The 27819-nt window shown below is 38.8% G+C and overlaps 2 protein-coding genes across 7 annotated transcripts in view; both read right to left on the reverse strand.

The window, feature by feature from the left end:
- Nucleotides 1-125: 125 nt before the first annotated feature.
- Nucleotides 126-4262, reverse strand: spink4 (serine peptidase inhibitor, Kazal type 4). Of its 3 annotated transcripts, none has more exons than XM_026303693.1 (5): nt 4234-4262; nt 2593-2690; nt 2038-2069; nt 821-930; nt 126-317 (listed from the first exon to the last, which is right to left on the reverse strand). In XM_026303693.1, exons 2-5 carry the CDS (start codon nt 2645-2647, stop codon nt 239-241), a joined length of 276 nt encoding a protein of 91 aa, XP_026159478.1. In that variant the 5' UTR covers nt 2648-2690; nt 4234-4262; the 3' UTR covers nt 126-238. The 3 variants fall into 3 exon arrangements, with proteins under 3 accessions (XP_026159478.1, XP_026159479.1, XP_026159477.1); XM_026303694.1 differs by lacking the exon at nt 4234-4262 and adding an exon at nt 4079-4220; XM_026303692.2 differs by lacking the exon at nt 4234-4262 and having other exon boundaries at nt 2593-4054.
- Nucleotides 4263-4525: 263 nt separating this feature from the next.
- LOC113127689 (phospholipid-transporting ATPase ABCA1-like) overlaps nt 4526-27819 on the reverse strand; it is a 36699-nt gene continuing 13405 nt past the window's right edge. For 3 of the 4 annotated variants that reach the window (XM_026302379.2, XM_026302380.2, XM_026302381.2), the window contains exons 8-49: nt 27010-27099; nt 21806-22049; nt 21561-21700; nt 21353-21469; nt 19955-20149; nt 18038-18246; nt 17757-17933; nt 17455-17677; nt 16955-17176; nt 16539-16743; nt 16265-16375; nt 15910-16084; nt 15677-15808; nt 15445-15584; nt 15206-15343; nt 14854-15083; nt 14506-14578; nt 14162-14364; nt 13936-13987; nt 13689-13802; nt 13217-13365; nt 12946-13070; nt 12597-12692; nt 12234-12423; nt 12009-12103; nt 11873-11905; nt 11654-11759; nt 11375-11449; nt 10862-11031; nt 10569-10746; nt 10305-10420; nt 10057-10201; nt 9786-9909; nt 9545-9674; nt 9191-9374; nt 8842-8948; nt 8592-8733; nt 8206-8340; nt 7976-8079; nt 7703-7795; nt 7301-7544; nt 4526-7216 (exon numbers count right to left, since the gene is read on the reverse strand). In XM_026302379.2, the coding sequence (XP_026158164.1) occupies nt 7073-7216; nt 7301-7544; nt 7703-7795; nt 7976-8079; nt 8206-8340; nt 8592-8733; nt 8842-8948; nt 9191-9374; nt 9545-9674; nt 9786-9909; nt 10057-10201; nt 10305-10420; nt 10569-10746; nt 10862-11031; nt 11375-11449; nt 11654-11759; nt 11873-11905; nt 12009-12103; nt 12234-12423; nt 12597-12692; nt 12946-13070; nt 13217-13365; nt 13689-13802; nt 13936-13987; nt 14162-14364; nt 14506-14578; nt 14854-15083; nt 15206-15343; nt 15445-15584; nt 15677-15808; nt 15910-16084; nt 16265-16375; nt 16539-16743; nt 16955-17176; nt 17455-17677; nt 17757-17933; nt 18038-18246; nt 19955-20149; nt 21353-21469; nt 21561-21700; nt 21806-22049; nt 27010-27099 (6075 nt within the window). In that variant the 3' untranslated portion in view covers nt 4526-7072. The remainder of the gene's footprint in view (nt 7217-7300; nt 7545-7702; nt 7796-7975; nt 8080-8205; nt 8341-8591; nt 8734-8841; nt 8949-9190; nt 9375-9544; nt 9675-9785; nt 9910-10056; nt 10202-10304; nt 10421-10568; nt 10747-10861; nt 11032-11374; nt 11450-11653; nt 11760-11872; nt 11906-12008; nt 12104-12233; nt 12424-12596; nt 12693-12945; nt 13071-13216; nt 13366-13688; nt 13803-13935; nt 13988-14161; nt 14365-14505; nt 14579-14853; nt 15084-15205; nt 15344-15444; nt 15585-15676; nt 15809-15909; nt 16085-16264; nt 16376-16538; nt 16744-16954; nt 17177-17454; nt 17678-17756; nt 17934-18037; nt 18247-19954; nt 20150-21352; nt 21470-21560; nt 21701-21805; nt 22050-27009; nt 27100-27819) is intronic. The other variant, XM_026302382.1, reaches the window with a different exon arrangement.

Consider the following 27819-nt stretch of genomic DNA (forward strand, 5'->3'; position numbering starts at 1 on the left):
CTTTACTAAAGAATGTTTGCCTTTTCATTCTAGCATCTGTTTTATTCCTTTACACATGTTCCAAACTTTTTCTTAATGCTTAACTTCATGAGATTTGGACTTTATCATTTAAAAAAAATCCACAATGGTGTTAAGATGACATTTATTGTTCATGTCAATTACACATATATTTGAGACAGTTGGGATCCAGTTTTCATTTTGAAGATCCATGTCACATTCATAACTAGATCCTGATTGGTCACATTGGTGGTGTCATCACAACCTCAGCAGGTGTGCAACCCTCCTCCTTGACGATGAATATGTCCAGCTTGGTTTTTCTGCAGGGAGAAAAGAGTCAAAAGGTGCTTTTGGGGTTCTCCTCATAAACTTGCTGTTCACCCTGAGCTGCACAGTGCATTAAGTGCTAGACTTAAGACTTAATACAAAAAAACTTTCAGGGCTGTCATCAAGCCATTCATCATTTGATTTAAATGAAAAATCTGTTAGTTTTGCTGTACTTGTGTAAAAAAAAAAGCAATAATCCACAAGGATCTCTTCCCAGAAAATGGAGAAATCTAGTAGTGCATACAGTATACACTTTTCATTTTGCAGTAAAAATGAATGAATACTATCTTATTCTCCATTCACCAAAACATGAATGTTATACTACATTTGTAAGCTTTGCATCATCTACTGTTATCTAGTAAGAGTTCAGTATTGTGACTAGTCTTTAAATTCTTTCACCACCAGATGGAGACTGGAGCACTTTTTCCAGCAGAGCCATTTTAGGCGATGATGACACTGTGTGAATGCCTTGAGTGAAGCAGCTGTGTGTACTCACTGTATCTGGGAGCACAGGACACACTCATTGGGATAAGTGTTGCCATCGCTGCCACACACAGGAACAAAGTTCATAGGGCATGCCAGAATCTCTCCATCAGGACAGGAAGGCTGTCATAAAATAAAACGTGGCATTGTCTTTTGGATTTCAACATTACTCAATAACACTTTACACTGAACTTAACCGTGAACTTTGAGTTGATGAACCCTGAGATGGGAAACTCACCTAATCAGAGTTAGTTCAACCAACTCTGAGTTCATTAACTCCAAGTTAACTATGTGCAGGAGGTCAATAAAAAGCCATCATCAGTGGAGCTCAGATAGAACAATTCACCATGGCAACAGAGAGGAAAAAAGGACTACAGTACATTCTTCACACAAGTGCAACCACCAATTCTTATACGGAAGGAAAAAAATTTTATTCTATGGATCAAAATTCAGAAGTGCTTTGAGTGCACTTGAGTGTAGAGATGTACTATGTACAGTGCAATACATTTAATAAATCTCATTTATTTCTAAAATTCTGTTTTCACTTCGTCATTACGTGGCACTGAGTGTAGATTAATGAGAAAAAACAATAATTTAAACAACTGTAGTAAGGCGGAAACATAAAGCTGAAGAAAGTGAAGGCGGTCTGGATACTTTCTGAATGCACCGTAAGACCATTTATCAAACACAATGCAGTTTCAACACATAGACTATGTTTCACTCATTATAATCCCACATTTCAACTTCATTCACAACATGCAAAATTTAAATACAAAATCTTCCCTTGTGGTTCTAATACTGTCTTATACTTTGGCTTGACAGGAGATGATGTGACTAACAAACTGGCAGTTGTTCTAATAGGACTATCCATGCAGTAATAAAGGACTGTGTAGCCTATAGATTTCATTCACAGTAACTGACACAGAGTTTAAATCATCTCTGTCTCTGGAAGAGAAAACTCAATTCAGGGTTAAACAACTGAGTTTTCCCTAACCAACCCCCCACCCCTGGATCAGGTGGAGAGACGAGAGTGGAGTGGAGGAAGACAAAGTGATTTGGTATCTTCCAGCTTCTATTTGGCTGAACACACCTGATCCACATAAACAAGCAGGGCAGTGGCCCTCAACTAAATGCCTATGCCAAACTACTACAGCAAACCTAATTCCAACACACACACACACACACACACACACACACACACACACACACACACGGTAACACGTATTTCACCTTTCTCATGAATTCAGACTTCTCCTTCACATCTGTGGAACAAACACACGAGGTGCATCAAGTTCAAATAACATGCAAGAATAAAAGCAATCCTTGATACAGAAAAATATCAGCTATTCAAAACTGACTACACACCTGCAGGCTTAAATGCACAAAAAACAAGTAATAAATATATTAAATACAGAACATTGATTTCAATAAACTACATATTTTAATATGATATGCAATACCAAGATATTTATATATTATTACAATATGAGTTTACATTTGTAGTGTCATGAGATGTCTGTATACTGCACAGTACCTAAAGAGAGTATGCAAGCAACTACTATCTTTTTGTATTTTAGATCACTTTAAAGGGATCTCCTTTCGCTTTGACATTCAAGTTTTTTTTATGGTGATCAATGTCAAAAAGCCACATGAAGTTCATGTAGATTCAATATTCCAAGAGAAAAAAACAAAAGCTTTCTGTCAGTGTGAAAACCTTTTGCTCAACGTTGCTCTTCAGACTAGAAGGCAAAAATACAAATGATAATTTTTTTTTTCGTTTGTTACCTGCAACCACACAGACGAGCAGAAGAAGTCCCAGAAAAACAACTCTTCCAGCCATGATGTTGGTTGATAAGTAAGTCGATGACAAAAACCTCAGAATGCTTGGCCATATAAATGTGTGAGGGTGTGAGAACACAGCAGGTGAAAATTGACACAGCATCACTTGCAGTCTGGAAACTCATAGTCACCAGCACAAATACACACACCCAAACATACAGGAAATGTATTGATCAGTCAGGAGCTACAAACTCCCATTTGACAAACCCACATTGGCTTTTTTAGTATCTATTTGTCATGGGTTACAAATCAAGGACCCAGATGCTGAAGCGATAAGGTAACGAACATAAATAATGACCAGAACAGGAGGGATAGGAAGTGTATGTTTGTGTAATTGTGCTCCACCTTTTAAGGCTGTGACTGTAAGGCTGAGGCCACATTCCACATATTCTGAAAATAACACTTCACTCATTTAACCATAAGAAAATGTAAATGTGATTTTCATCACAATGGCTCAACTTGCCCTGAGGTTGGTGGTGCATTTTGCCCCACACCCATTTTGAGAAAACTGATCCTTTTCCATTTAAATTACAGGTTTGATGAAATATTAATGACAAAATTGCCTGTCAAAACAAAAATCATATTTTCAGACATTTTGATCTGTGATCACCTGGTTACTTTTGTTTATGTTTGCCTAGATACAAGGGGTGGCTCACATGACCCGCTGGCTCTGCTTACCACACTCTCCCCTATAGGCTGACGTGAAAAAATATTAATGAGCAAGTGTTTTGGAAATCTGTTCCGCTTGTTGACACTGTGTTGTGCATAGCATTCCCAGTGTAGTGGTTCTGGTTAGAATAAGGTGAGGCTCAGGTTAAGGCAGGGCGAGTTCAGCTATATCAGGGCAGTTTTTGTAATTCTATCCTGTGACAACATTCTTGTCAATTAAAAATCAACATATGCTTTTTTTAACTTTATGTGAAAAAAATAAGTGTGCATGACGTTTTATCAAAGCATGACTCACTATTGTGTTGCAGTTGACAAAAAATAATTTTTAGTGGCATGTTGGATACTTTGGATACAGTTTCATTTCATTGCTTTAAAAATTTCATTGCTATACTCTTTATGTTATCCATTATGCAGTTCTTATGAATTATATTAAATCAAGAAGGTTTTTCTGGTACAGTAAAAGACCATACATGTTGGTATATAATTTTTATCTACATTCATCATACTAATTATTTACTGCGCGTCTTATTTTTAGGATCAACTTCCTGTTTAGTGCGGACCACACCCCGTGTGATGTCACCTAATTTAAGGCACGTGACTCGAGCTGTTTGCTTCAACAGCAATAAATAAATCTTCTAACTTTAACACGCCCTTTTCACAGCATAAGAAAAATGCGGTTATGTTGCCTCAAATCACGTGATATCCCAAAATAACTGAATTCTCTCTTTTAAGGGAAAACTTCGACACAAGGCCGGAACCTCACCTTATCCTGACCACAGCCACCTTAATCTTTAAATCGGTGATCACAGGCGACTCTTTTAGACGGGCCGCCAGTCAGACGGACGCAGACTAATCAACATTAAAAGATACCACGGGAAGTACAGCCTGACAACTGCGGAAACTGGAATAGCTGCTTACCTGTAGAGCCTCAGGTGGAAATAACAAGGTCAGGTGACTGGAAGAGTATCAAAATAAAAGTCTGATACGGAACGTTTCTGTGAATCATATACATATAAATATATTCATACATAATTATATTATATTCATATAATTATATTCATTTATGACAGATAACTAGACACAACTAATTTGACATAAAATGAATAAATAAAGAAATAGAAAGAAAAAGAGAAAAGAGATTTGACAAATACACACATAAATACAACACAATATAAATAAAAGAAAAGAAAAAAGAAGCAGGAGTCATTCATTTTTAGTGAATGTTTTTAAAATTTATTAAAGAGTAAAGAGTAACTTTACATAATGGGTAACAGACTTAAACAGTTTAATACTTAAAAATGTAAACAAATAATATTGAGCACAAGAAGAGAAAATGACCACCTTTATACTGTCCTGCATTTCTTTAGTTACTTCACTACTGCCTCTGTTTTTCACTCATGTTTCTTAATCACATGTAATTCTTCTATCTCTATTTCAAGTTTCAAACAAATGTTATAATGCAGTGGTGTAGCTTCATTTTGTCTGAAATATCTATGTTCCAGTGCAGAGATTTGTTTTTAAATGTCTAATTTGCCATACCCAAATCCCTACTTACCTAAAGGTAGGGATTTGGTGGGCTGAGCCTGGACCCTCAGTGTCGATAGCAGAGTAACACCGAAGCCCGTAGGCAGGTATTAGATTCCCGAGATAAAAGAGCCTCCTTCAAAGATTTTGTATGACACAAGAGCACCCGTAATAATTTGTCTTTCAATTTTAACCTGGATAGAATTTTTGTACTATAAAGCATAACTCACAACTCTAAAAGCACAACTCCATTCAACGTGGTCCCTATTTATGTATACTTTGAAGTGTTGATTAGGTCAGAAAAGATCATTTATATTTCAACCCTACTTATAAAATATGAGCTAATGACAGTATAACTTCAGTGTGGCAGCTTATTAATGTGGATAGACAGAAAGATTAGAATTTGGCAACTTCACTAGAAGATAGAAAGAAATTGCAGTCATATGAAGACTCACTGAGAGAACACAAATATTACATAATATATATCTTGAGCTGCTGACAATGAGAATGAGGATTTCTGTAAGTGATGAATAAAGTACTCAAATCAAAGCACAACTTTACAAAACATTTGCCTCTTCAACATTATGCTGGTTGATCAAAGGTACACACTCAGAACCATTTGGCACTAATGCTGTTTTTCACTCCACTGGTAACATTTTTTTTTTACTCCACATCACACAACTGCTACTTTAAATAATATCCATGTTGGCACTGGCTCAGGTCTAAAACACTCTCATGGTGCCATTTCACAGACACAGAAAAAAGCATGTTACTGCATGAAGTACCATCTTTAGGGCTCATACAAGCAGAGTTACTGAAAATGACATCTCCATGTATGGGAGCTACAGATTGACCTGCAGGAACAGTTACATTGCTCACTGTGAAAATTACATTTTGATACAGATTTTGCTCTTTTTTAACAACAGAATTTGGATTAAGACTCGGAATACAACAACAATGAAACAGAACGTAGTCCTCTGCCATTCTGTTACAAGCTGACCTGACGCATGCTTTGACACACACACGAAGTCCAGGTGTGTGAACCTGTGGAAGGCATGCAATACATATTTCCAATGAACTTCCAAAAAAGTGCCCAAATTCTTCATTAATCTTTCGAACACATCATTCCGATTAGCTTTCACGTCCTTTTAAAGTGGGCAGGAAAAGCAAAAACAAGCCAGTATAGCTAATAGTACAGTACACCAAGCAGCCACAAGAGTTTTCTTTTTTGACATTTTTTTTAAAAACAGTGAAGTTTCATTTGTCATCTCCACGAAAAGCTCCTTTTTGTGCTTTGATGGATATTTCTGTCTTATACATTCCTTGGCAGCCTATGTTGTTGTTTTTACAATGGAGTGCTCAGATTTCTCTCTCCACCATGATATAGTATAGGCACTGTGCTGGACAATGTCAAGGACACCAAGAAGAACAAATAAAAATACAGTTTGGTTATTAATCTTAATTGTTAATCAAACAAAGAAAAAAAAACTCCATTTAGTTTATGTTTGTCTAGTAGAATGAAATAATCTGGAAAATCTAATTAGTAAAAATCAGTAAATATGTTGCATGATTGCATGTTTCTGACTGAAATCAACTGGACTGTAAATGCTTTTCACTTACATTATAAAACAACTGCGCTTGGTAACAAAGTGAAATTGAGAGAGGTTTGACCCTGAATGTAAAAGTATTCAGTCCATCTTCAGTTGGCAGTGAATGATCCAAATGCCTTTTTTTGTTTTTGCGCTGTCGTGATTTCATGACACAGGGTAACACACACACACGGTCCCACTGACTACTGCTAACTACTTCCATCTATCATCCCCGATGCCTTGTCCATTGAGTGAGCAGCAAGGCTACAAGCTTTCCAGTCTAACACAGCATCATAATCCTGCTGGCATTTCAAGTGTTCTATCTTGTCTTTCTTTCTGTCCATCTAGTGAAGGAGAAGCACCAGTCTCCATCCTTCATCTTAAATATAATTATATATTTCTTGCATTGATTTGCATTGAGTTTTCATCATTTCAGCATCTGAATATCTGCATTCTCTGCCTTTTCAAGAGGCTGTGCGCTGAAGTGCAGATCCACTGAGAAATGATATAATTAAAAAAGACTAAAAAATTGAAATAAAAAACACAACAGTTTATCTTCCCCCTCAGGTTAGTGGTCCATGTTTTTCAGGTGTAGGGGATGGCTGGGCGAAGTCTAGCAACTCCCGCTGATGGTATGTTAGGAATCAGACACAGCTCTCCCTGGTCTTGCTGTCCGTAAGGAAAGAATTTAGTTGAGAAATGTCCACTACCACAGCGTCCCGCTTGCTCAGATGGACATCTTTCAAATGGTCCTCATCACTTTGGTCCTTGGCGAAATTTACAAACACCTACAGGGGCAAAGTGAAATTGGATTTAGCCTAAAATTAAGACACAATCCAGTTATATATAGAGAGTTTATTAAACCTGCTTACTTGGTCTAGAGTGGTTTGAGAGACAGAGTAGTCTTCTATGCTGAGTGCCTCCTTGTTCTTGGAGAGCAGGGAGAAGATGCGGGCAAGGGAGGTGAGGGAGGTGGGCAGCTGGTATTGCAGCATGTTGCGGTGTTTCTCCTTCAGCGTGCTGCCAGGCAGTTCTCGCTCAATGAACTCCATTACTGGCCGTAGGTCTGGGTCTGGCCCTGCCACCCGCAGAATGATGGTGTAACCATCACCAAACCTGGCAAGAATACAGAGAAGCATATTTTAATGAACTTAAATTGTTTTTTTTTTTTTTATGCCTCATTACATTTCTTGGCACTTGAAGGGCTTTTTTTTTTTTTTGAGGTTTTTGCATTGAGCAGTTAGTGTCATGTGTTGTGTCCTATGTATTCCTACCTGTTCTTGAGGTGCTGCACACTGCCCAGACAGCGGAACCTGCCATTGACCATAATGGCCATCCTGGTGCAAAGTGCTTCACACTCCTCCATACTGTAAACATACAAATACAAATCATGATAAGGTTAGTCACATTGGGAGAAACACTGAAATGAACAGGAAATAAACGATGAAATTTTCTTTTGGTTGCAATACAAGATTGTCCATTACACAATGAAAAACAGAATTATATTGTTAACAGAACAGCTGTGTAATTTAATTGCTCCATCTAACCTATGAGAGGTGAGGACCACAGAACGCCCCTCTTTGATAATGCTAAGGATGGCGTTCCACAAGGCCCGACGTGCCTTAGGGTCCATGCCTGTTGTTGGTTCATCCTGTTAACAGAAAACAAAATATTCAGCTGTTACAATATATTGCTGAACACATGATCTACACATATAGTTCTCTGGCTTTAGTGTGTTGACCTACTTTATGAAAAATGATAGTTTTTTGCCACTGACCAGAAACACAACAGGTGGTCCTCCTATGAGAGCGATGGCAGTAGACAGTTTCCTCATGTTTCCTCCGCTGTAGCTGCCGGCTGCTTTGTCCACATATTTGACCAAACCCAACTTCCGGATTCCCCACTCTGCCACCTAGTGGACATAATAAAGTTTTATGATGATTACTGATACAGTTTTTATTTTTTATTAACATAACATTATATCTACTTCATTTATAGACCTGTAGATCTCATATAATGATGATATATCCTCAGAATTCAAAAATAGTAAAACAAGAAAGAAGAACTGAAAGAAGAATTGTTATAAAAAAAGAATGCAACGAAGTATATTCAACAAATACAATAAAAAGTTCAAAGAAACAGGGTAGGTAGTGCTTTGCTGACCTCACAGACTTCCTTCTCAGGGACCCCTCTCAGGATGGCATAAAACTCGAGGTGCTCTCTGCCTGTCAGCAGGTCATTGATAGCATCAAACTGAGGACAGTAGCCCATGTTCTGATGCACCTCATCAATCTCTGTAGTTACACTGGAGTGAAGAAGGAAGAAGAGTGTATTTCCATTTCCATTTTTCAGAAAGCAAAATATAATTACATATGTAATGTAATGTGTATTTTGTGTGATAATGCATCCTTACCTTTTGCCTGCCAGGTAGGCCTCACCACTGGTGACCACAGAGTCTCCTGTCAGCATTTTAAAGGTGCTGGTTTTCCCTGCTCCATTAACGCCAAGCAAACCAAAGCACTGCAGGATTTAGAGGCCATGTTAACGTCAAGTTTCTTTTGCAAGCTGCAATTTTCTTTACTCACTTTTATAAATTCACTGTATTAGATTGTAATTTATAGCCCAACTTGAAATTTACATTATGAAAAATCATATTTTACTCTTTATCTCTATTAAGGAAACTCCATCCTCTCCTGGTGCTCTGAACTATAGTTATGTATGGCAGGTATAACAGGTACAGGTACAAGATACTGTATCTGTACCTCTCCAGGAGGGATCCCAACACACAGCCGGTCCACTGCTGGCTTCTGTTTCCGCTTGTAAATCTTTGTGAGCTGTCGAAGCTCCAGAATGTCCGAGTGTCCTCCTCCACTCAGGATCCTCTGTCGCTCTCTGGCCACATCCTCATCTTCTTCTCCAATAGGCTTCAGGTGACTGGTGGATGACCTGGAAGATCATAAGTAGGAGGTTAAATTAGAGACACAGCTTGACGAGGGCTTTAGTTGAATTGTCTTTCCAGAGGGAATTTAAACCTTAATGCCCTAAATGTTATGAGAAGTGGAGACTTTTAATAAACTTAACAGAGTAGAATAGATATAACTTTTGTAGAACATTACCTGGCCTTGAACCAGAAGTGGTACTGAATGAGGATAGTGATACAGAAGAAGACAACACCCTCTATAGCCATTGCAAACAGGTTCTTTCCCACCATGTCCCAAGCCAGAGGGGAGCGGAACCGGTTTTCACCTGCAACAGAACCAATATTTCAGAACTATTAGAAAAATTCCCTTAGGAGTCAAAACCCCTAAGAATATTTACCTTAAGAATCCATTGTTAATAGAGGCCTGCTGTAATTACCAAATCTTTCCAAAGCATCAGCCATTGCCTGATTCTTCACCATGTCAATCAATCCTCTGCCCAAACAGAAGTGAGGGAATATGAGGAACACATTCTTCAGGATGTCGTTGATACCACCAATCTCCTGAAAGAAACAAATATTTACATTGCCAGTTAATATATAACATAGATGGGTGGCTCATTTATTCTTAGTTGTTTCTCAATACTCTCATCTGACACATTGAATCAACAATCAAGAATCAGTCAATTGTTGCATGGGGAAATTATTTACATTGCTTCCAAAAAGCTCCAGGACGAATGTGGAGACGCTGCCATTGATTCCAATAAGTATGTTAACACTGGTCAGGACCACGTATGCTGTGCTGGGGATCTTAAAGAAGAACGAAGCTGGGTACATCAGAGGGGTGATGGACCATCTGGGAGGAAGTGCAAACATATTTTTAATTGAGAAGCGCTTCAATAACAAACAGAAAAATATGAAATAAAGAACCAAAGCAATTAAATTTGTGGCAAGCTCACCCATAGAGCAGCAGCAGCAGGGCCAACACAGGCAGATTGGTGGAGGATACATAGGCTTCTTGTTGGAAACACACAAAAATGATGATAACCAGCGTGGCTGGTACAATGTAGTTACACTGCAGGAGAGGGAGAGAAAGAAGGTAAAAACAAGTCTTTGATAAGTTTTATCATATTGCATTTTCTACCAAGATTACACAGGATTATATAATATGGAATATTTGTGGTTTCAAGGGTCCCACTACACTGTAGATTTACATGTCTTACCATATCCCAGACAAAGTTGGCCAGCCAGTAGAGGAAGGGCTGAACACCACTGATGAACTGCATGTGTTTGGCCTTGTTCACTCTCTCCTGGATGAGGAAGACCACAAAACTTGCAGGTACAAAGGACATAGCAAAGATCACGCAGATAGACACCAACACATCCACTGAGGTTGTCATCCTGAGAGAGGGAGAAGATAGTAAAGGAAACGATGAACACGAGAAGTGCAATCTCTTCAAATTTAAAGAGGTGATAACATTTTAAAATGTCATTCCATACTGAGCCTAATACTCACAATGCAACCTGCGACAGCTGCTCCTTAGTGAGGTTGAGTGGGTGATTATGGGCAGTGATGCCGAACTTTGAGGGATCTTTGCCGGCTGGCAGACTTGCCCGCAGGATGCCATTGTTCATTACATTGAGGAAAGAACCAATGCTGTGCCAGCCCTTGTTATTAAACCAGATCTGGAGAAAGGAGGCAGATGTAAGGTTTTAGTTTTTGGAACCTTGTAGGACAAACAAAGTAGTTGGAAGTAAATTGGGAGCTTGGTGATAAGTGCTATAAATGTGAGTAAATAGTGGGAGATTATATCCTTGATGTGCCTCATAGCCTTCTACGTAATGTCATCATTTTTTTGCATTCAAAGTAGTACTGTGTGTACTAAGTAATAAGTGTGCTTAGGCTTCCACTATTTCACAAGAAAAAATGTAATTATAACACAATCAAATTACACAATATGAAAAGAATGAATGGATCATATTGCCTCTAACAGAGTGAGCATCTGTGTGTGTGTGGGTGTATGCTAACCTTGACGTTATTCTTGGTGTCCAGCCCTCGGATAAAACCAGACAGACTGCGAAAAAAACGATCTGCTGCAGTTCCCTGATGGGTGAGGCAGAGAGAGATGGAAATTGGGGAGAGGAAAAGAGTGTACATCAGTACATGGTTAGTGATGATATGACAACGTTAAGACCTGCAATAATAGAACTACTATTACAGCTGTAATTATACCAACTGCAGAAATTAGTCCCTGTGTTTAGATGTTTATGTGTTTTTACTTTAAACAAATGTGATGAAATCTCTTACTCTCTCCAGATGGAAGCGTCTCTTGAGTTGAACAATAGCATCATCAATTTCATCTCTCTGGGACAGAAACTGAGAACTCCTGGCACCCAGTGAGAAGCCGCCATATCTGTAGAGAGCAGGATTGTTTTAACATTAGAGAAGGACACAGCAGAGAAGCACTCAGTTCAGTATTATGGATATACAAATAAGCTCAAGATAGATAATATTATTGATATTAACCTGAACTCATTGACCCAAATCTTGTTCTTCAGGCTGTCAGAAGAGAAATAAATATTCAGTGGTTAATGTCTTCCTGAATAAGAGCTAGTAACATTAGAAAAATAGAAATAGTAATATAATCTGAAACAGGTGTTACCTCTTGCCAATAATTTGAGCGTAGGTTTTAACCAGATAGTCTGAAATGTTTCTGCCAGTCAAATTCTGAAGCGTGTCTTTGTCACTGATCTTCATCTGGATACAAAAAAGATAATGCATGTTTTGTGTCCATTTATTTTTTATTCGTAAAAGTCATTTAATCTATGCTGTAATCTTTACTTTGCCTGATTATCTCCTCAGTTTCAAAATGTTTGGTGTCACTGACCTGTGGTGGTGGAAGTCCCCCGGCACCTGCTGGACACTCGGGTAGCATCCTCTTGCGCTTTTCACAGCTGCACTCACACAGGGGAGATGGATTCTCCATGGTCCAGTTGCTTTTGTCGAACATGTCCTTCACACTTTGAGAGACTTGTGGAACAGACCACTCATCCTCTACTGCAGTGCAGGCAGTGTCACTGGAGCCCAGAGAGAGAAAAGTGTTTGTTAATCTCCATTTCATGCATACATGAAGACAACCATATTGTGTATTTACTAATACTACATATAGTTCTATATATTTTAATTTTCCAAATGTTAGTTAAGGCAATTTTTTCCCCCTATATTAAGATGAATTGGAAAAAAAACTCACGATAAAGTTTCTTCCATGCACCGTGTTCCAAATCCTGGCTTTTCTGTCAGAGCTCCCAGTAGTTTATTGATGTGAGGGTCCTCAGGCAAGTCATTACTATAAACAACACAGACCCCATCAAATAACTTTATACAGATAGAACTTTACAGACAGGAAATAACTTCTGTTTCACAAAAAAGAGAATATTTTGATCAAGGGAGATTAAAAAGTGCATTGACAGGTAAATGGTTAGCGGGTTTCTGCAAGTAATATGTAAAATCAGAAGAAGCATATTTTTTGTAAATGAATTAGAGATAAATGGATTTAAAAGGGAAACATGTATTTTTTCTAGACAGAGAAAGTATCTGACCTGATGAAGGTATACTGTTCTCCATACATGCTTGGATCCATAGCCAGACTAGGATACTTTCCAAATGGAGGAACAATTAAGCTGAACACCAGGGCAATACACACAAACACCGCTGGTAGAACAATCTGAAAAATAACCCAGTGATAATTTATTACATTTAACACACAGTAAAACTGACACCTATTCTAAGAGCAATGTGGTTCTGCGGAAGTGATGCAAGGCAACAAGACTCCTAGATTTAATACCTCAATGTGAAACAGCATCAACATACCTGAGCAAAGAAGCCTTTCCTGGAGCGCCGAGCATAAAGGAAACGTTTCCAGAGCAAAGCAACAAACTGCTGTCTCTTCAGACTCCAACCTTTAACCTGGTAGGAACCTTTGCCATCTGTTCCACTGAGCCAATCAGTCTCACGGGATTCTGTGCACAGAAACCGTGATACACATGAGCAAACTTGCAGCTTGTGTCTTTTGTGATTTTGTAATAGTATTAAGAAACTCTTCATAGTAACTGAATGTCTGTAAGTGCAATTTTACAACAGATTTTTGTAATAAAAAGCAGTTTTCATTCAAACAAGAAACGACATCAGCGTTTTCTATAAAAAAATTAAATATGAACATCTTGGCTACTATTTTAAGTGTAGTTTTGGTGAAATACAAAGCACACAAGGATAAAATATTGTACTAATTAAAGCAATCAGACTGTTGTTATTACTGCACTGCATGCTGGTATTAAGGTTCTACCTGGATCACCTTCAGAGTCGTTGAAATCAAAGTCATCTTCGGTAAAGGGTTTCAGGCAGCTCTGGTGGTCTCCAAAGGCATGACGGCGACGAGTCCTGGTCGGTACGACTCCATCTGCAGCAGGAAGATCAACGTATTGATTTAAATACGTTGATTGCTGTTTTTTTTTTAATGACAATTCACCCGTGGATTCTCAATCAAGAGAATCTAAAATAATTATTACAGAAAAATACATCATAAATCGTACCTGAAAGCTCCACAGAATCCACCCCACTGTTCTCAGCCACTTTCAGGAAAATCTACAGACACAAGATTGAAATATTAGTTAAACTGAAAACAGACAATAACCAGCTACAGAGATATATGAACAATAAATGAAACATAATACATATATAACAGTTTCCTTCAACTTATGACCAAGTTTATTATAAAAGGAAAATGAAAGGGTGTACAAGATCTTTACTGCTCCTAACCTCTTCAAGGGTTGTATCAGATATTCCATAGCTCGATATTCCCAGGTCAGTGAGACGGTCATCCAGCTCGTGGAAAAGTTCTACAAAGGCTCCATCTTTAGCAGACTGATAGGGCAAGACATAGGTGAGTTCATGGCCAAGATCCTCCACCAGGCGAGCCTCAGGGACATGTTTGAAAATCACATTGGATATAAGGGATACATCTGTAGAGAAGAATGGACAGACAGAGCACAACCTAGTCAGGGAGAATAAAATCAACACCAACATCTTATGTTTTGCAATGTTCAGTTTATTTGAAAACATGTGCTCGCCTTTAAGGTAGCCAATGTATTTTCAGTTCTTACCGATAGTAGTGGTTTCACTATCTGGTTCACTGCCCAAACCAGCATCTGAACTGCTCTCTGATACGCTGTCCTCCTGAAACAAGCACAAAGCACATACACAGTTAAGTGAAGCAAAACAAACATTAGATTTTTTTCCTAATAATAAATTATCCCCAACTAAGCCACAGTAGCTTTTTAGTGTTTGTTCCTTTTACTAATTAAACTCTCTCTCAGAAGAAAAAATCCTTTTCAATGTATATCTGCATGTCCTTGCTTTTGACCACAATGTGAGGGAATAAAACCTGATAAAATCCTTTTATTCCCATTGATTACACAGCGTTGCCATATTACTCATTACACCTCTTTTACCTTCTCTGTTTTTTTGCTATAGGAGACGGTGCTGGCAGAATTCCTGCAGGACTGAAGAGTCAAGTCGTAGTCTCGCTTCACCAGGGTCAGGTAGTAGCCTGTCCCCAGATGAGTCTTCAGGAAGAGCGAGGAACCTACGCAACACAGCTTGCCATGGGAAATGATGGCGATGCGATCACCCAGGATGTCAGCCTCATCCATATGATGAGTGGACAGGAGGATGGTGCGACCTGACAGAGAGACAAACATATTCAGCTTACAAACTACAGAGTCAAATATATCAAATAATAAAAAAATTATAACTACTTAACTACTGTATGACCAAGAATCAACTATCAGTTGCATCATTTACCTTGTCTGTATTTAAGCAGGAGGTCCCAGATGCCCCTACGTGCATAAGGATCAACCCCAGCAGTGGGTTCATCCAGTATCACAACTTTTGAGCCACCGACAAAAGCCAAAGCCACTGACAGCTTCCTCTGCATCCCACCTACAAAGACAACATGAAAAGTAAGAATGACATTACTAGCTATATGGAAATCCTATATGGAAAATTTTCAAAAGTAAAACATGTGAGATAATCAAACTGACCAGACAGAGTGCTGGTGCGGGATTTTCGTTTGTGTGGCAATCCAACATCATTCACAATTTGTTCCATTTCAGCCTTCACCTTCTCCTCTGGCAGCCCTTTCAGACAGGCGTAGAACCAAATGTGCTCCTCAACTGTCAGCCTGGATCACAGTGCACCACAAATTCCACATTTAACTCAATACAAGAATCAAAAAGTGTGCTAAGATTTCAGCTGTTCATACTGCATACGTACATGCTGAAAAGTACGTTGTGTTGGGGACAGACCCCCAGATTCTGCCGGATGGTGCTGAGTTCAGTGCGGATGTCCTTGCCAAGGATATAGGCAGTACCAGAAGTGGGAGGGAACAGTCCTGTCAAGATCGACCTAACAGAAACCAGCCAGAGAAACAACCTTCAGCCACCACCCTCATCTCCTCTCTTGGAATATTGTAGTTTCGCCATATCACGGTGAACCTATTATCTTACATGGTTGTAGTCTTGCCAGCTCCATTGTGGCCAAGGAAGGAGGTGATCTGTCCTTCATAGAACCTCAAGGAGAGTCCATCTACAGCCAGTTTGTTTCCATGGCTGTAGACCTTCACCAGATTCTCAATGTAAACACCTGGCTCAATGTGGCTTGGCTCTTCCTCAATACACACAGCTGTGGATAAATAAAGACAAGGACAACAGCATTATGGCAATGACATAAGTAGAGGTTTGGAGAGACATTAAGGAACTGTCTGTCTTCTCCTTAAACTTCTGATAATCTTTTTGGTTTTATTTGAGAAGAGTTCCAAAAGAAGAAGGACAAATAGTAAATTGTGATGACTGTGATCTGTACCTTCAGCGTTACCCTTTGACAGAGGGGTGGAAATGTTCTTGTTCTCTTTCTCTCCACACCAGTAGGTCTTAGTAAAAGGAAAATACCAAGACCTGGGGATACCGTACTGACCTAGAATAGAGTGAATATTGTGTCCTTCAGTAATACAAACCAAAGCAACCTGTCTGAAGTCATTTGTCATTATGCACTGTTTGAATGTACATCATTGAATTAGAAATTCTACTATCTTTTGGAAGATACTATCTTCTCCTATCAAACTTTGTCCATTACTCACCAGGAAACACAGCTTCGATGTACCATGTCATTATCCCATACAGCACAGCGTCAAATAGCATGAGGCAGATAGACGTGGTCAAGTTGTAGCTGTCTTCCTCCAGGGGGCTGGCGAGCAGGTTTGACCACTGGATACCCACCCCTTGCTCCTCGAATAGGGCAAAGTACTCACAGCCAAACCCAAAAGCAACAGGAGACAGCAGACTCTGAGAGAACAACAGAAAAACAAAAATAAGCACATGACATGTTGAGTATGCTGCAGAGCAGAGAAAAATAGAGATGTTTGTGTATCACAACTTGACAGTCATCAGATTTCTATACAAAGCTGTAAAGGTGAAATCTGAACACCTCAGCACAACACTGAACACATGGATTCATGTATGTTATTATGTGTATTACTGAAGTTCTTTCACACACCACTACAACTTTTGCTCCAAAGCCCACGTAGTCCTGCCAGGCGACACACAGCACATAGGGCAGGTAGAGAGTGAAATAGATGATGCCACCGCAGGCAGCTGCCAAGTTGGCCCGAGAAAACAGTGTGCTGATGAGAAAACACTGCATGATGGTCACTACGCCGAATGATCCCAGAAATAGAAACACCACGCCTGAGTCACTGTAAGGCAGCAGGTTGCCCATCTGAAATGGATGACATGGAGAAAGAAAGAAACAGCAAAAGTTAAATAGTTTTCAGGTTACAACAATATGACTTCATTGTTTTCCAATTTAATGACATTTTTGGACAATGAAGTATTGTGATCATGGAAAAACATTGACTATCAGGTTAAATGTTGAGTATAAACATCAGCAATGATTGGTGCTAGTATGTCCACTTGTACGCTGTAATTTGCTGACATTCCTGAGTGATGATGCCCTGGATGCACATGTATGTGAGCGTGTCTAAGTCTAACACTAACCTTCAATAACATCACCAGCAAGCCAGCACTGATCAGCAGTGGTATCAAACTGCTGATGAACCAGCTGAGCCACAGGATGCCGTTGTTTAGTCCCATGATCCTCATGGTCTCCTTAAGCCGGGCCTCTTTCTCATACACAACACCCTTGATTATGATGGCTACTGAGTACATCCATGCCAAGGTCATGAAGAGTGGCATTGACCGACTCATTACCCGCAGGAAACTGTGAAAGAAGATAAATTGGTCACACACCTGTACTGGGACAGACTTTTTGGTTTTTATCCCCTAAAGTGTTCACCTACATGTCATCAACATAACATGGGTAGGGCATCTGCTGAATGTAGATGCCTGTCCTCTCCTTGGTGCCAGTGATGGCTCTGATGATTCCTTGCTCAATGACATCCTGCAGGTAGGAAAATCCACCCCAGATGTACCGGAGGTCCTCAAAGGGGTCTGCCCTGGGACCAGGGTCCCAGTAGCTGAAAAGCAAGTTGAATAGCGTTAAGCCCATAACACAACTATATAAAAATCTACAAAGTATTTGTGATTAAATAGTAGCAGCTTGTTGAAGACACCCACATACCCATCTTTAATCTTGTTTGTCCTCTCAACATTATCAATGTCCATGCGAATCTTGTAGTTGACATTGAGGGGGAGGTCAGTGCTGTTGGTGTGGGCAATGTCAGGAAACACAATTCCTGCCCAGAACCTCTGGTTGTCCAGAAGACCCATAGACTTGTTGACCAATCGCTCCTCATTTGCTACTGGCTCCAACTTGTCCAGGTTCACACACTGAAGGAGAAAGAGCAGATTTTGTGCCATATTTCAGTTTAACTAATATAAGACCATGCAACTGCATTAGTCGATGTAAGATAAAAATGTTCTTTTGGATGGAATGTCACCCAATTACAGAAAGATGGGAAAAATAAACACACAAGTAGGATGTTTTGTGGAGAGTGCCAAACCATAGCAATTAAAATGTTGCTGTAAAATGAGTTTAATGACATGATATGACCGTTTATTTTGAAGCTATTGTGGTTTACAGAGTCACCAGTCTGCAGCAAACAAAAGAATATCTCTTTAACTTTTGTACAAAGTCATAAAAAAATTCCCCCTCAAACAATCACATGATTCCCTCATAAATATTGTTCAGAGGCTGAAAACAACTATGAACTCTATACAAACTCGTGCTTTGGGTAGATACTGAGTAACCACACCAGTGTTCAGCTGATTTGGTGAGATCTCCTACAGATTAGCCTCTCACACATTTAGTTGACTTCAGCTGACCTTATATCATCCCTACATAAAAGTGGGTGAGAAGCCAGTAAGTTCAAAATACACAATGAACAATAGAGTGAGAGAACTCCTAATGCTATAGGTGTGACAGTCCTTCATGGTTGTGTAAAGCCTTGACATAGTTTTTGATATGTGTACCATCAGTTTACACACATTATACAATCTGCTTAAAAGACACACAGTCAGTAGGTCAATGGGCTGCCAAACAAACAGTAACTAATTAAATTCAGTGGGTTTGATATCTGTGTGACATCCAAACTGGGGTAAAATTTTGTTTCTTTAAAAATATTTTGTTTGTGCATATTGTTACATTATTCACCATGAAGAGGCTAAGGGGAGTCTAAGACCATGATGTGGATTCAACACCACATAAAGATCCTCTCTTATATTTGGAAGATCATTAGTGTGCCTGTCACTAGTCTATGTAATGGAAAACATTATTTATTCAGAGGTACATCATCAGGCCATTAGGCCATTTACCACTGAAACATGATATTCATTTTACAGACATCTCAATGAAGAGATTGTCTGACACAGATAAATAAGACAGCAATTGCCCATTCACTAGGGCATAAATGGATTAACATTTGGCAAGAGTAAAAGGCTACTTGTTTACCACTAAGACTTGGATCTGGCTTACTGAGCAGTGACGCGCTCAGCATGGCAACAGTTTGATTTGTATCAGGGAAGGGGCAGAAAATAACATTTGATTTCAAGGCTTTTAATAACCGTGCCAAGATCTGAACGCTGTTAAAAAGAGACAAGGAAGATACTGGACGAATTTGTTAGGCTCTGACCTAAATAGGCAATTGGTATTTAACTTATTTCTCCACTAGGCTATCTTTGTATCATGACCTAGAGATATTAAATAACAGCAACTTTACAAGTATAACTTGAGACCCATACAAATATAAATTCATTGGCACTGCCTTTAAAAACAAGAATGACTCCACACTAATATTATTTTGCACACCTGCATATACAGACCAAACCAGACATATGAACCATTATAACGTTCTGAAGATCTGTTTTCTTTCAGGTTAAAACTGGTTTGTCGTTTTATGCACTGAAGGTGTTTACCCAGGAAACAGAGCACACATCATTGTACGCACATTACTGTCAACATTTTTAAAAGTTTTTTTTTTTATTGTATGTGTTGGATCTTCAGTGATACACCTTTCATGTTTCACTAACAAGCACTAACCTCCATAAAGCGAGAAATGCTCTGTATGGCCTGGTCCGTTTCGTTGAAGACATCTCTCCAGGTATAGGTGACTCCTGCTGGTCTTTGGTCCTCTGAGGCCTTGGACAGGAAATTGGACACATCGGAAACACGCCACTCAGTGTCGCTGAGTTGTGCATTTAAGAATGCAGCACTGGCGTTATTCTGGAGCAGTGTCTGCAAAAAGGAAGGTTTACCTTGTTGATTATTGGGAGGTAGTGTACCATTACCTATCATGCCAAAGAAAACCTAAAAAGGTTAAGGACACAAAATACCTGACATACATACACAATCAGAGTTCATTTTCTCTCATGTTCTGCTGTAAAATATATGTCAGACAACAAAAAATAAACTGTTGAATAATCACTGTATGTCCTGAGGCTTGTTTAGTTTTTCAGCCTGAATTACTGCTGTTTGTGTGGACCTCTTTGTGTCGTTTGTGACCTATTTTATTGTCATTTGATTTTCTAAGATCCCTGCTCAAGGCTGTTCTCAAATGAGTTATCTCTGTTATCTCAGCCATTTTCCACATTTCCCATACAGATGAAATTATTACATGGCAGAATGGCTAAAGTAGTACAGACGACCATCTAATCAGATATGCTGCAGAGAACAGAAGAATATTTAAGCCTGGTTGTTTTCTAACCTGCCATCATTAGAAAATAAAACTGAACAGAGCTGTAAGTTAAAGTACTGATTTAAACAAACTGTAGACTTACAAAACAAAACAGAAAATCCATTTTTTTTTACATTGCTTTCGAACTACTGAGTGAATTTAATCTTTACAATTTCACTTTTTGCCACTAGGTGGAGGTGGTTCTTACTTGAGCTACATGAGAGAAGAGGCAGATTAACATGAGTGAAAAAACACCTTTCTAGCCAGATAGAGCTATGTTACTTGCGATTTGATCTTATTGACAAGAGGGGAAATGGTTGATCCTGGTAGCATGAACCAAATCTACATTTTAACACCAAAATACTTGTATGGTTTGTTTAAAAAAAAAAAGAAATCAACCAAGCCTCCATTTTCATCTGAATTATCTTTCTGTTTATTTGTCTCTCATGGGAATCATACAATCACCAGTCAAGATGAAAAACAGATTTTTCTTTGACTGTTCCCTCTTTCTCCACAGTTACAAGTATTTTCATCAGCCTGAGAAAACCCCCCAAAAAACATTACCTCTCTGTGACATTCAGGGGTAATCAGACATATTTTTATATATTTTGTTTTTTGACCCCTACAAAATAACCAGACCTTGTAAGAGATATAATTACACTTTAATCACTCAGATGCACAGATTACCATTTTTTAAACCCCTCTTGTAAACAGGAAGGACACTAAGAATGTGTACGTGAATACTGTCAGTGCATCCCACTCACCCTAACCAAATCCATTTCCTCGCTACTCTCCATGAAGTTCCAAATTTTGGGTCTCACTTCATCCCACATCCCTCCAAGGTCCCTCAGCACACCCAGCTCCTGGAAGGTCTTATTCACCTGCAACACACAGATACACACATCTCTACTCATTTATTTGGCCTTAAGTGACGGTGGTTTGGGCCTTTAATGAAACAGAGGCCTATTTTACCTCGTGGATGATTCTCTGTGTTGCTGGAGTATCTGGAGTGTACAAGATCTTCCCCACAAGCAGAGGTTTTAGGGCTCTCCAGATCATCCTAGAAATGGGGCTGGATTCCAGACTCCGCATCATGTTGTTACAAAAAGGAGCTAGGAAACAAAGACGTTTTGAGATATTTAGTGCCAGCCTCCAGTAAAGACTCAGGTAAAAGTATGAAGTTAAAAAAGGTCTCGGCAATGACTTTGGACACTTACTGGAAGAGTTGTCGTAGGTGGAGAGAGGTTCATTGTCACTGTCATTACCATGGTTTCCAAACAAAGCCTTATAGTTATTGTCCTCATACCAGTTGAGAGACTTAATTTTGAGGCCTCCTCCCTCGGGGTGCCCACAGACAATACGTGACACAGCCTGATACATCTGGTTTGGAGAGCCTGTGGCATTTGCCATAAGGTACTGGATCTCCTTTCGCATATCCTTCCAGCTCTTCATATTGGAAAGCTGAAGGGAGAATCACATACAGAAAATGTTGGCATAATGGTAGACTAAGTTGATTAGCTTTAACACTATACAAATTAATATTAAAATAATTCATCTTATTATGGGATAGGTGATTGGAGGTGCTCATGCTTCAAAGTTATTTCATTAGTTAGTACATACATATAAACAGCTGTCCTTTTTCTGTTCATGTCTGTGAAATTAATCCTAATTGATAACAGCTTCAAGCAACAGAATAAGGCCTGTGCTGAAAGAACTGTATGTCTTATCTCCCTCGTGTTATCACATCCGTGTTCAAACTTGTTCTGCACGCAATGCACCCACGGCATGAGATCTGAATTATAATATGGTTGCATCTACCTTTAAAAGACCTTCATCTGTCACAAAAGTGGAAACCTATGTAAATCACATGCCTGTGTGTGACCCTGGAGGCTTAAAGTTACCATCTACACTATGAGTGGTATTCTGGACATGGAAGTCAAGTGCTTGACTGTGGGGGGTGGAGACGCTGAACACTTAGTCGTCTGCCTAACTAAGATAAATTTAACTGTGGTTCTCACTGCTATCATTCTCCCTCTGTGTGTGTGTGACTTTCATTTCAATCTAGAGGAAAGGTCAGATGACACATAACTGGTCAAATGTGTTACTTGCTTATGACTGTTACTTCTATAAAAATTAACTATCAGGATCTTAAAGTTAGTTAAGACATTTTATGGTATGTGCAAGCACAAGCTTTAATATACAATTCTGCTGCCTTTAATTGCCGTAAATGACAAACAAAAGAGTTTGCTGTCACACTCCTCTTGTCACCAGAGAAATTTTTATGATTTCCTATCAACAGTCATTAATAGTGTTACATCACGCTGAAGGAAGCAGGGAGTTCAATTTGGTTCAAACAGAGGTAACTATAGGTCAAAAGACAAGTCTCCACAAGTTCGCAGTTTATATCTCAGTCCTGGTCAAATCCACATGCAATTATGTCACCAACTCGTGATTAGGAAGGAATGATGGGGGGGGGGGGTTGTTTTCTTGTGCCAGTTAAACAAAGAAAGGGCAGAAGAATAGGGGAGCTTTTGTTAACTTTGCATACTTGGGTTGTTTATAGAGTTTAAATGTCTCCTTCTCTAGAGACATGAGGTAGGAAAAAAGAAGGAAAGATAGAAAATCATATGCATTCACATAAGTGCAGAAGGCAGGAAGGGAAGGCACAAGAACAAAGAGAGGTTACTATCGGTCGTTTTCCTGACAGGCTGCACAGCAGAGCACTGTCATACTAACAGGTGTTACACACTCGATGGCATACAAACACATGTACAGGCAAAATGATACTGTGACAGTATGCATGCCTGTTTGAAAACAAAAAAACCTTGTTTGCTCTGTTGACTCAGCGTTATGTCAAACCAACTGTTAGTCCGTTGACGGCATTTAGTTTGTATTCTGCCCATCAACAAGATATTCAACACTGTTTTCCAACAAAGAGAAAGTTAGACTGAGAGCTGTTGCATCTCAGATCACAAACACACACATGCATGCACTACTTTAGCTCGTTCTGTATGTGGTTGCTTTGCAACTGAACCCATGGCCACATCAAGTGTCATATGTTTCTTGCTCGTTCACAGGTAGAGAATTGGTGCGATTGTGTGTACATGTGGTCTGTTGGACTGGGTGCATATGTGGGTCTGTGGAGGTGGTTTTCATGTGTGACTGTGTACAGATATGCATTAAAATGTTTTCTGTATGTGTTTTATATACGTGTCTTGTCATATGTAACTTCTCTGCCAAAAACTGCAGTAGCTGAAAAACTTGAGCAATGACAGAAACCTCAGCCTCTTTTTTTATGCTTCTGCTCTGGTGTCAAATGAGCTCTCTCTCTCTCTCTCTCTCTCACATGTGTGCACGTTTGCCAAAAATCTATATGAGTGTATGTTGGTCTGTGCAAGCTATTATTCATTTGCCTGTGCTGAAAATGCTTCTGCTTGTTGTTTGAGCCTGTGTGTCATTTCTCTACAGGGAAGATACCCATGTTAACTCTCACACACACAGAGTGGCATCAGAAGAGGATCGTACCAGAGTAACCTTGTAGTGGAGCCTGTGTGAGGTTACTATAGTTCATACCTCCACAGCAGCACACAGCTATTTAAACCAGTGCAGCTCAGGGGCCAATCCTGAATTAAATATTAACAGACAATGATACATTTTAACAATATCCACAGTAGGTTGTTACCTAAATATCACAAGACTTTAGAACTAATTTTCTTTTAGACCACAAGGGACAACCCTCACTCTAACAGTATAAATATAGTCAAATGAAAAATGCAATAACAAAATATGTAATGCTTAATGTAAAGCAGTAAACACCTAGCTAGAAGACTATAAAATATTGATGATTAGCATCTGTGTAAAGCCTTAACACATAATAAGGCTAATGCTGCAGTAATAATCTGTTAAAAAAATATTGGCTCTGATGAGGCTAAAACGATGTACCTTTCTAGTCTGACCATGAAAACTCTGGAAAACTGGAAAGAGTCCAGAATTTGGTGATTTTGATTGATTTTCTTTCCAGATATCAGGCTGTAGATTTCTCCATGAAGACAGTGATCAGGAGAGGTTACTAGATTGCTCACATACTCCCCTGCTGCTCAAGCTACTTAACCCAAACAATACTAAGAAGATAAATGTCACCAATGTTTTCATGTTGATTAAAATTAGAAGACATCGTTTTTACAAGTTTCCCAGGGTTGTCAGGGGAGTAAATAATGCTTTTTTAAATGTCACCAATCACGTATAAGACTTTGGTTGCTGTAATAGCCTGGGAATGAGTAGGAGTCCAACTTAATAGAGATAAAATCTCTGCACTGGAAGCCTCCTGAGCTGCACAAAAACAATCGACTTACAAACAGAAAACGGCTAAGAGGGATATTGAAACTACTAATTAAGATTAACAGTACAATTAGACTATGGATGACTGCTGATGTGCTTGATCTGAGGAAATAGTGAAGGATATTTTACTGGTCACATTTACTTTATTGTGATAATGATAATTATCATATTCCAACTGTCCAACATAATTTTCACAACATGCTTTGTTCTACCTGATAGATACCTTCCCCAAATAAACTTACCCAGAAAGCCAGTAAAAAAAACCTGGAAAAACCCGTATCCTGAATAGGTAAATGTAAATTTACGACTGGACACAGTGAATGCAAGTTTGTTTAGTTGTTCTGCTCCAAAAAAAATTCACTTGAAAATAAAGCAGCAAAACACGTCACATTTCAGACCCTCTTCCTTCTTCTCTCCTAGTACCTGATTTGTTTTGCCCCTTTTAAAATCATTTTTATTTCTATTAATTTCATGTAGAGCCTCACATGGCAAACATTTTGAAAATTGAAATGTGAAATGTGTAATGTGTTCTGAGAAGAAATTTTGAAAATAATCAATGGCTCATAGCTCTTTTTTCTTTCCCACAGTGATAAGCAGAGGTGATTATTATTATGATTATTGCATTTGAAGCAGAGGTTACAGGAGTGCATTTCTCCATTCTGCCAGGCACATACCTCACCTACCAGCCAGATATGTGAACCCATATAATCACCTTCAAATATCATAAACCACACTGAAGAGGAATGGATTCTGTTAGTAGCTAAATATCCACTGATTAAATAGAAGCCATTTCAGTGAATATGCCACTGTGTGTTGACATGTCATACCTGGCGTACCACTACCCTAAAACAAGCACATGTCTCCTCAAGAGGTATAAAAGATCAAGATCAACAAGAAGTGGTTCAAACACAAAGAGCTACATGGTGAAACTCAGGAATTTGCGCAAGAATGACTTTGGTTAACATTCTTTCACTTTTGTCTTTCACATACTTCATGAGTTCACATTATTTAAATATTGCTGTCCTGCAGTTTCAAGCAGAAAATTATCTGATATTGTGGAAATTGAGATAAATGGATCGCTGAAGGATGCAGCATTAGTAGCTGAAGACAAAAGGTAACAGCTCACTTAGCGAGGTGCCATTCTAAGCACAAATACACACACATTCATACACAAAGAGTGTATGACAATTTTACCTTTTAACAGAGCAGGTTGTTGGGGTTGTGTTGTGTGTGTATGTATTTGTTGGTGTGACTGTGTTTCTGCACCACTGATCTTCTCTTCCACTACATTCCAAGAGGTCAGACTGGGTTACACTAGATTAAGGCAGTCATGTTGTGCAAGTGTGCATGCATATATTTGTGTATACAGTGCACCTTGTTGTGTGCTACTGTGATGTGATCAACAGTAACATTTTCCACCGCAGATTTATTATAAATTAAGCTTGAGAGAATATTTTTTCAGAACTTTTAAGACTGACTGTAATTTATTATCTACTACTGAGCTTTTTGTTTATTATCGAAGGTGCAAGTTATCTTTAAATCAAAGCCAGCAGTGTCACTGTGGTAGAATTAAGTTAAAAAGTTATTATTAAAGTGGCTTGTACACTGAGAAACCATGCAACCATGTTACCAAGAGCTTTGATAAACAATTTTTTACAACAAAGCAGTGTGCTTTGACTTGCTAGGGATCTTCCCTTTCCCTTTTTGATGACAATACTCAGTCTCACATCTTGAGCACCTACTTTGTACTTTACACTAGTTGCACTTCCAATATCACTTTTTTTTTTTAAAATCAGAATGTGCTTTCTAGGATTTGAAACTCCAAGAAAGATTGTGTGTTCACATGTGTGTGTTAATATTGTCAATATGGCCCTGACCCTACCTGCCCCAACTATGAGCAGAGTATACAGTAACTGAAGCAACTTCACTGAGAGCTGATTCTTGGTAAGAATTGATTTTATTCACAAACATTACTACAGAAGACTGAACTTTGGAACAAAGTATGTTTGTGTGTACCAATTATAATATGTGGGCAATAGGCTTGGTGTGTGTGTGTGTGTGTGTGTGTGCGTGCTGTGTCTACCTCCACAGCCAGTGCTCCCAGGCTCTCCAGAAGATTGTCGGTTGCAGCTGAGACTTCCTGAACGACTTTTGGGTCTGACCTCACATCTCTCTGTTGGAGAGGAAAAGGGATAATTACTATGTTGCACAGATTTTACATTACATTTTTTTTCCCGTGTGCACAATTGAGACATCCTGGAAAAAGGTGTACAATAAAAGTACTGATATGTGTAGGGAGGCCAAGGTACTGTAATTAATAAAAAGTTCCTAACAATAGGAAACACATCTCAAATTAAATCATGTCTAGAAACTGTAAAAACAATCTGAATGTAACTTGTATTCATTATTCATGTGACTTATGTACAAAAAAACAATAATCTTATATATAATTAGATAATTTCTGAAAGTTCATTTGTTATTATGAATGAAGAGGTAATTTCCATTTTTAATATTGTATTTATGTTTTTTTGTTTTATTAATAACTATTTTACCTATTTAATGACTAAAACTGAAACTTCTTCGATATCATTAAAAATACCTTTTGAGTGTTTTCTGTAATGGACAGTGAAAGGTTCATCACACTCTTGGTGAAAAGATGGAAAAGAACAAAAGCTGATATAAAGGAAGGTGCATCAGAAAGAAGAGGACAAGTTTGGGGTCAAAGGTGAAGGAACAGGGGAGCTGTTAAAGAACAACCGGTCAGTGTGGCTTTGACCTTCTGTGTTCATGTTTGTCAACCTGCTCTGTGTGTGTGTGTGTGTGTGTGTGTATCACACTGTGTTGTCAGCTGCTGAATTGTCTACACTGGTTAAAGCACAGGTGTTACTGAAGA

The sequence above is a fragment of the Mastacembelus armatus genome, chromosome 1 (assembly GCF_900324485.2).
Source record: "Mastacembelus armatus chromosome 1, fMasArm1.2, whole genome shotgun sequence".
In the NCBI taxonomy this organism is placed as follows: domain Eukaryota; kingdom Metazoa; phylum Chordata; class Actinopteri; order Synbranchiformes; family Mastacembelidae; genus Mastacembelus; species Mastacembelus armatus.

What these genes read in the sequence shown, in the direction of transcription:
- spink4 (XM_026303692.2), bottom strand. Translation starts at nt 2,749, where the DNA reads ATGCTGTGTCAATTTTCACCTGCTGTGTTCTCACACCCTCACACATTT. An exon ending in GCTCGTCTGTGTGGTTGCAG is followed by an intron (nt 2,070 to 2,592) that starts GTAACAAACGAA and finishes TTTGTTCCACAG; the next exon opens with ATGTGAAGGAGAAGTCTGAA. An exon ending in AGTCTGAATTCATGAGAAAG is followed by an intron (nt 931 to 2,037) that starts GTGAAATACGTG and finishes ATTTTATGACAG; the next exon opens with CCTTCCTGTCCTGATGGAGA.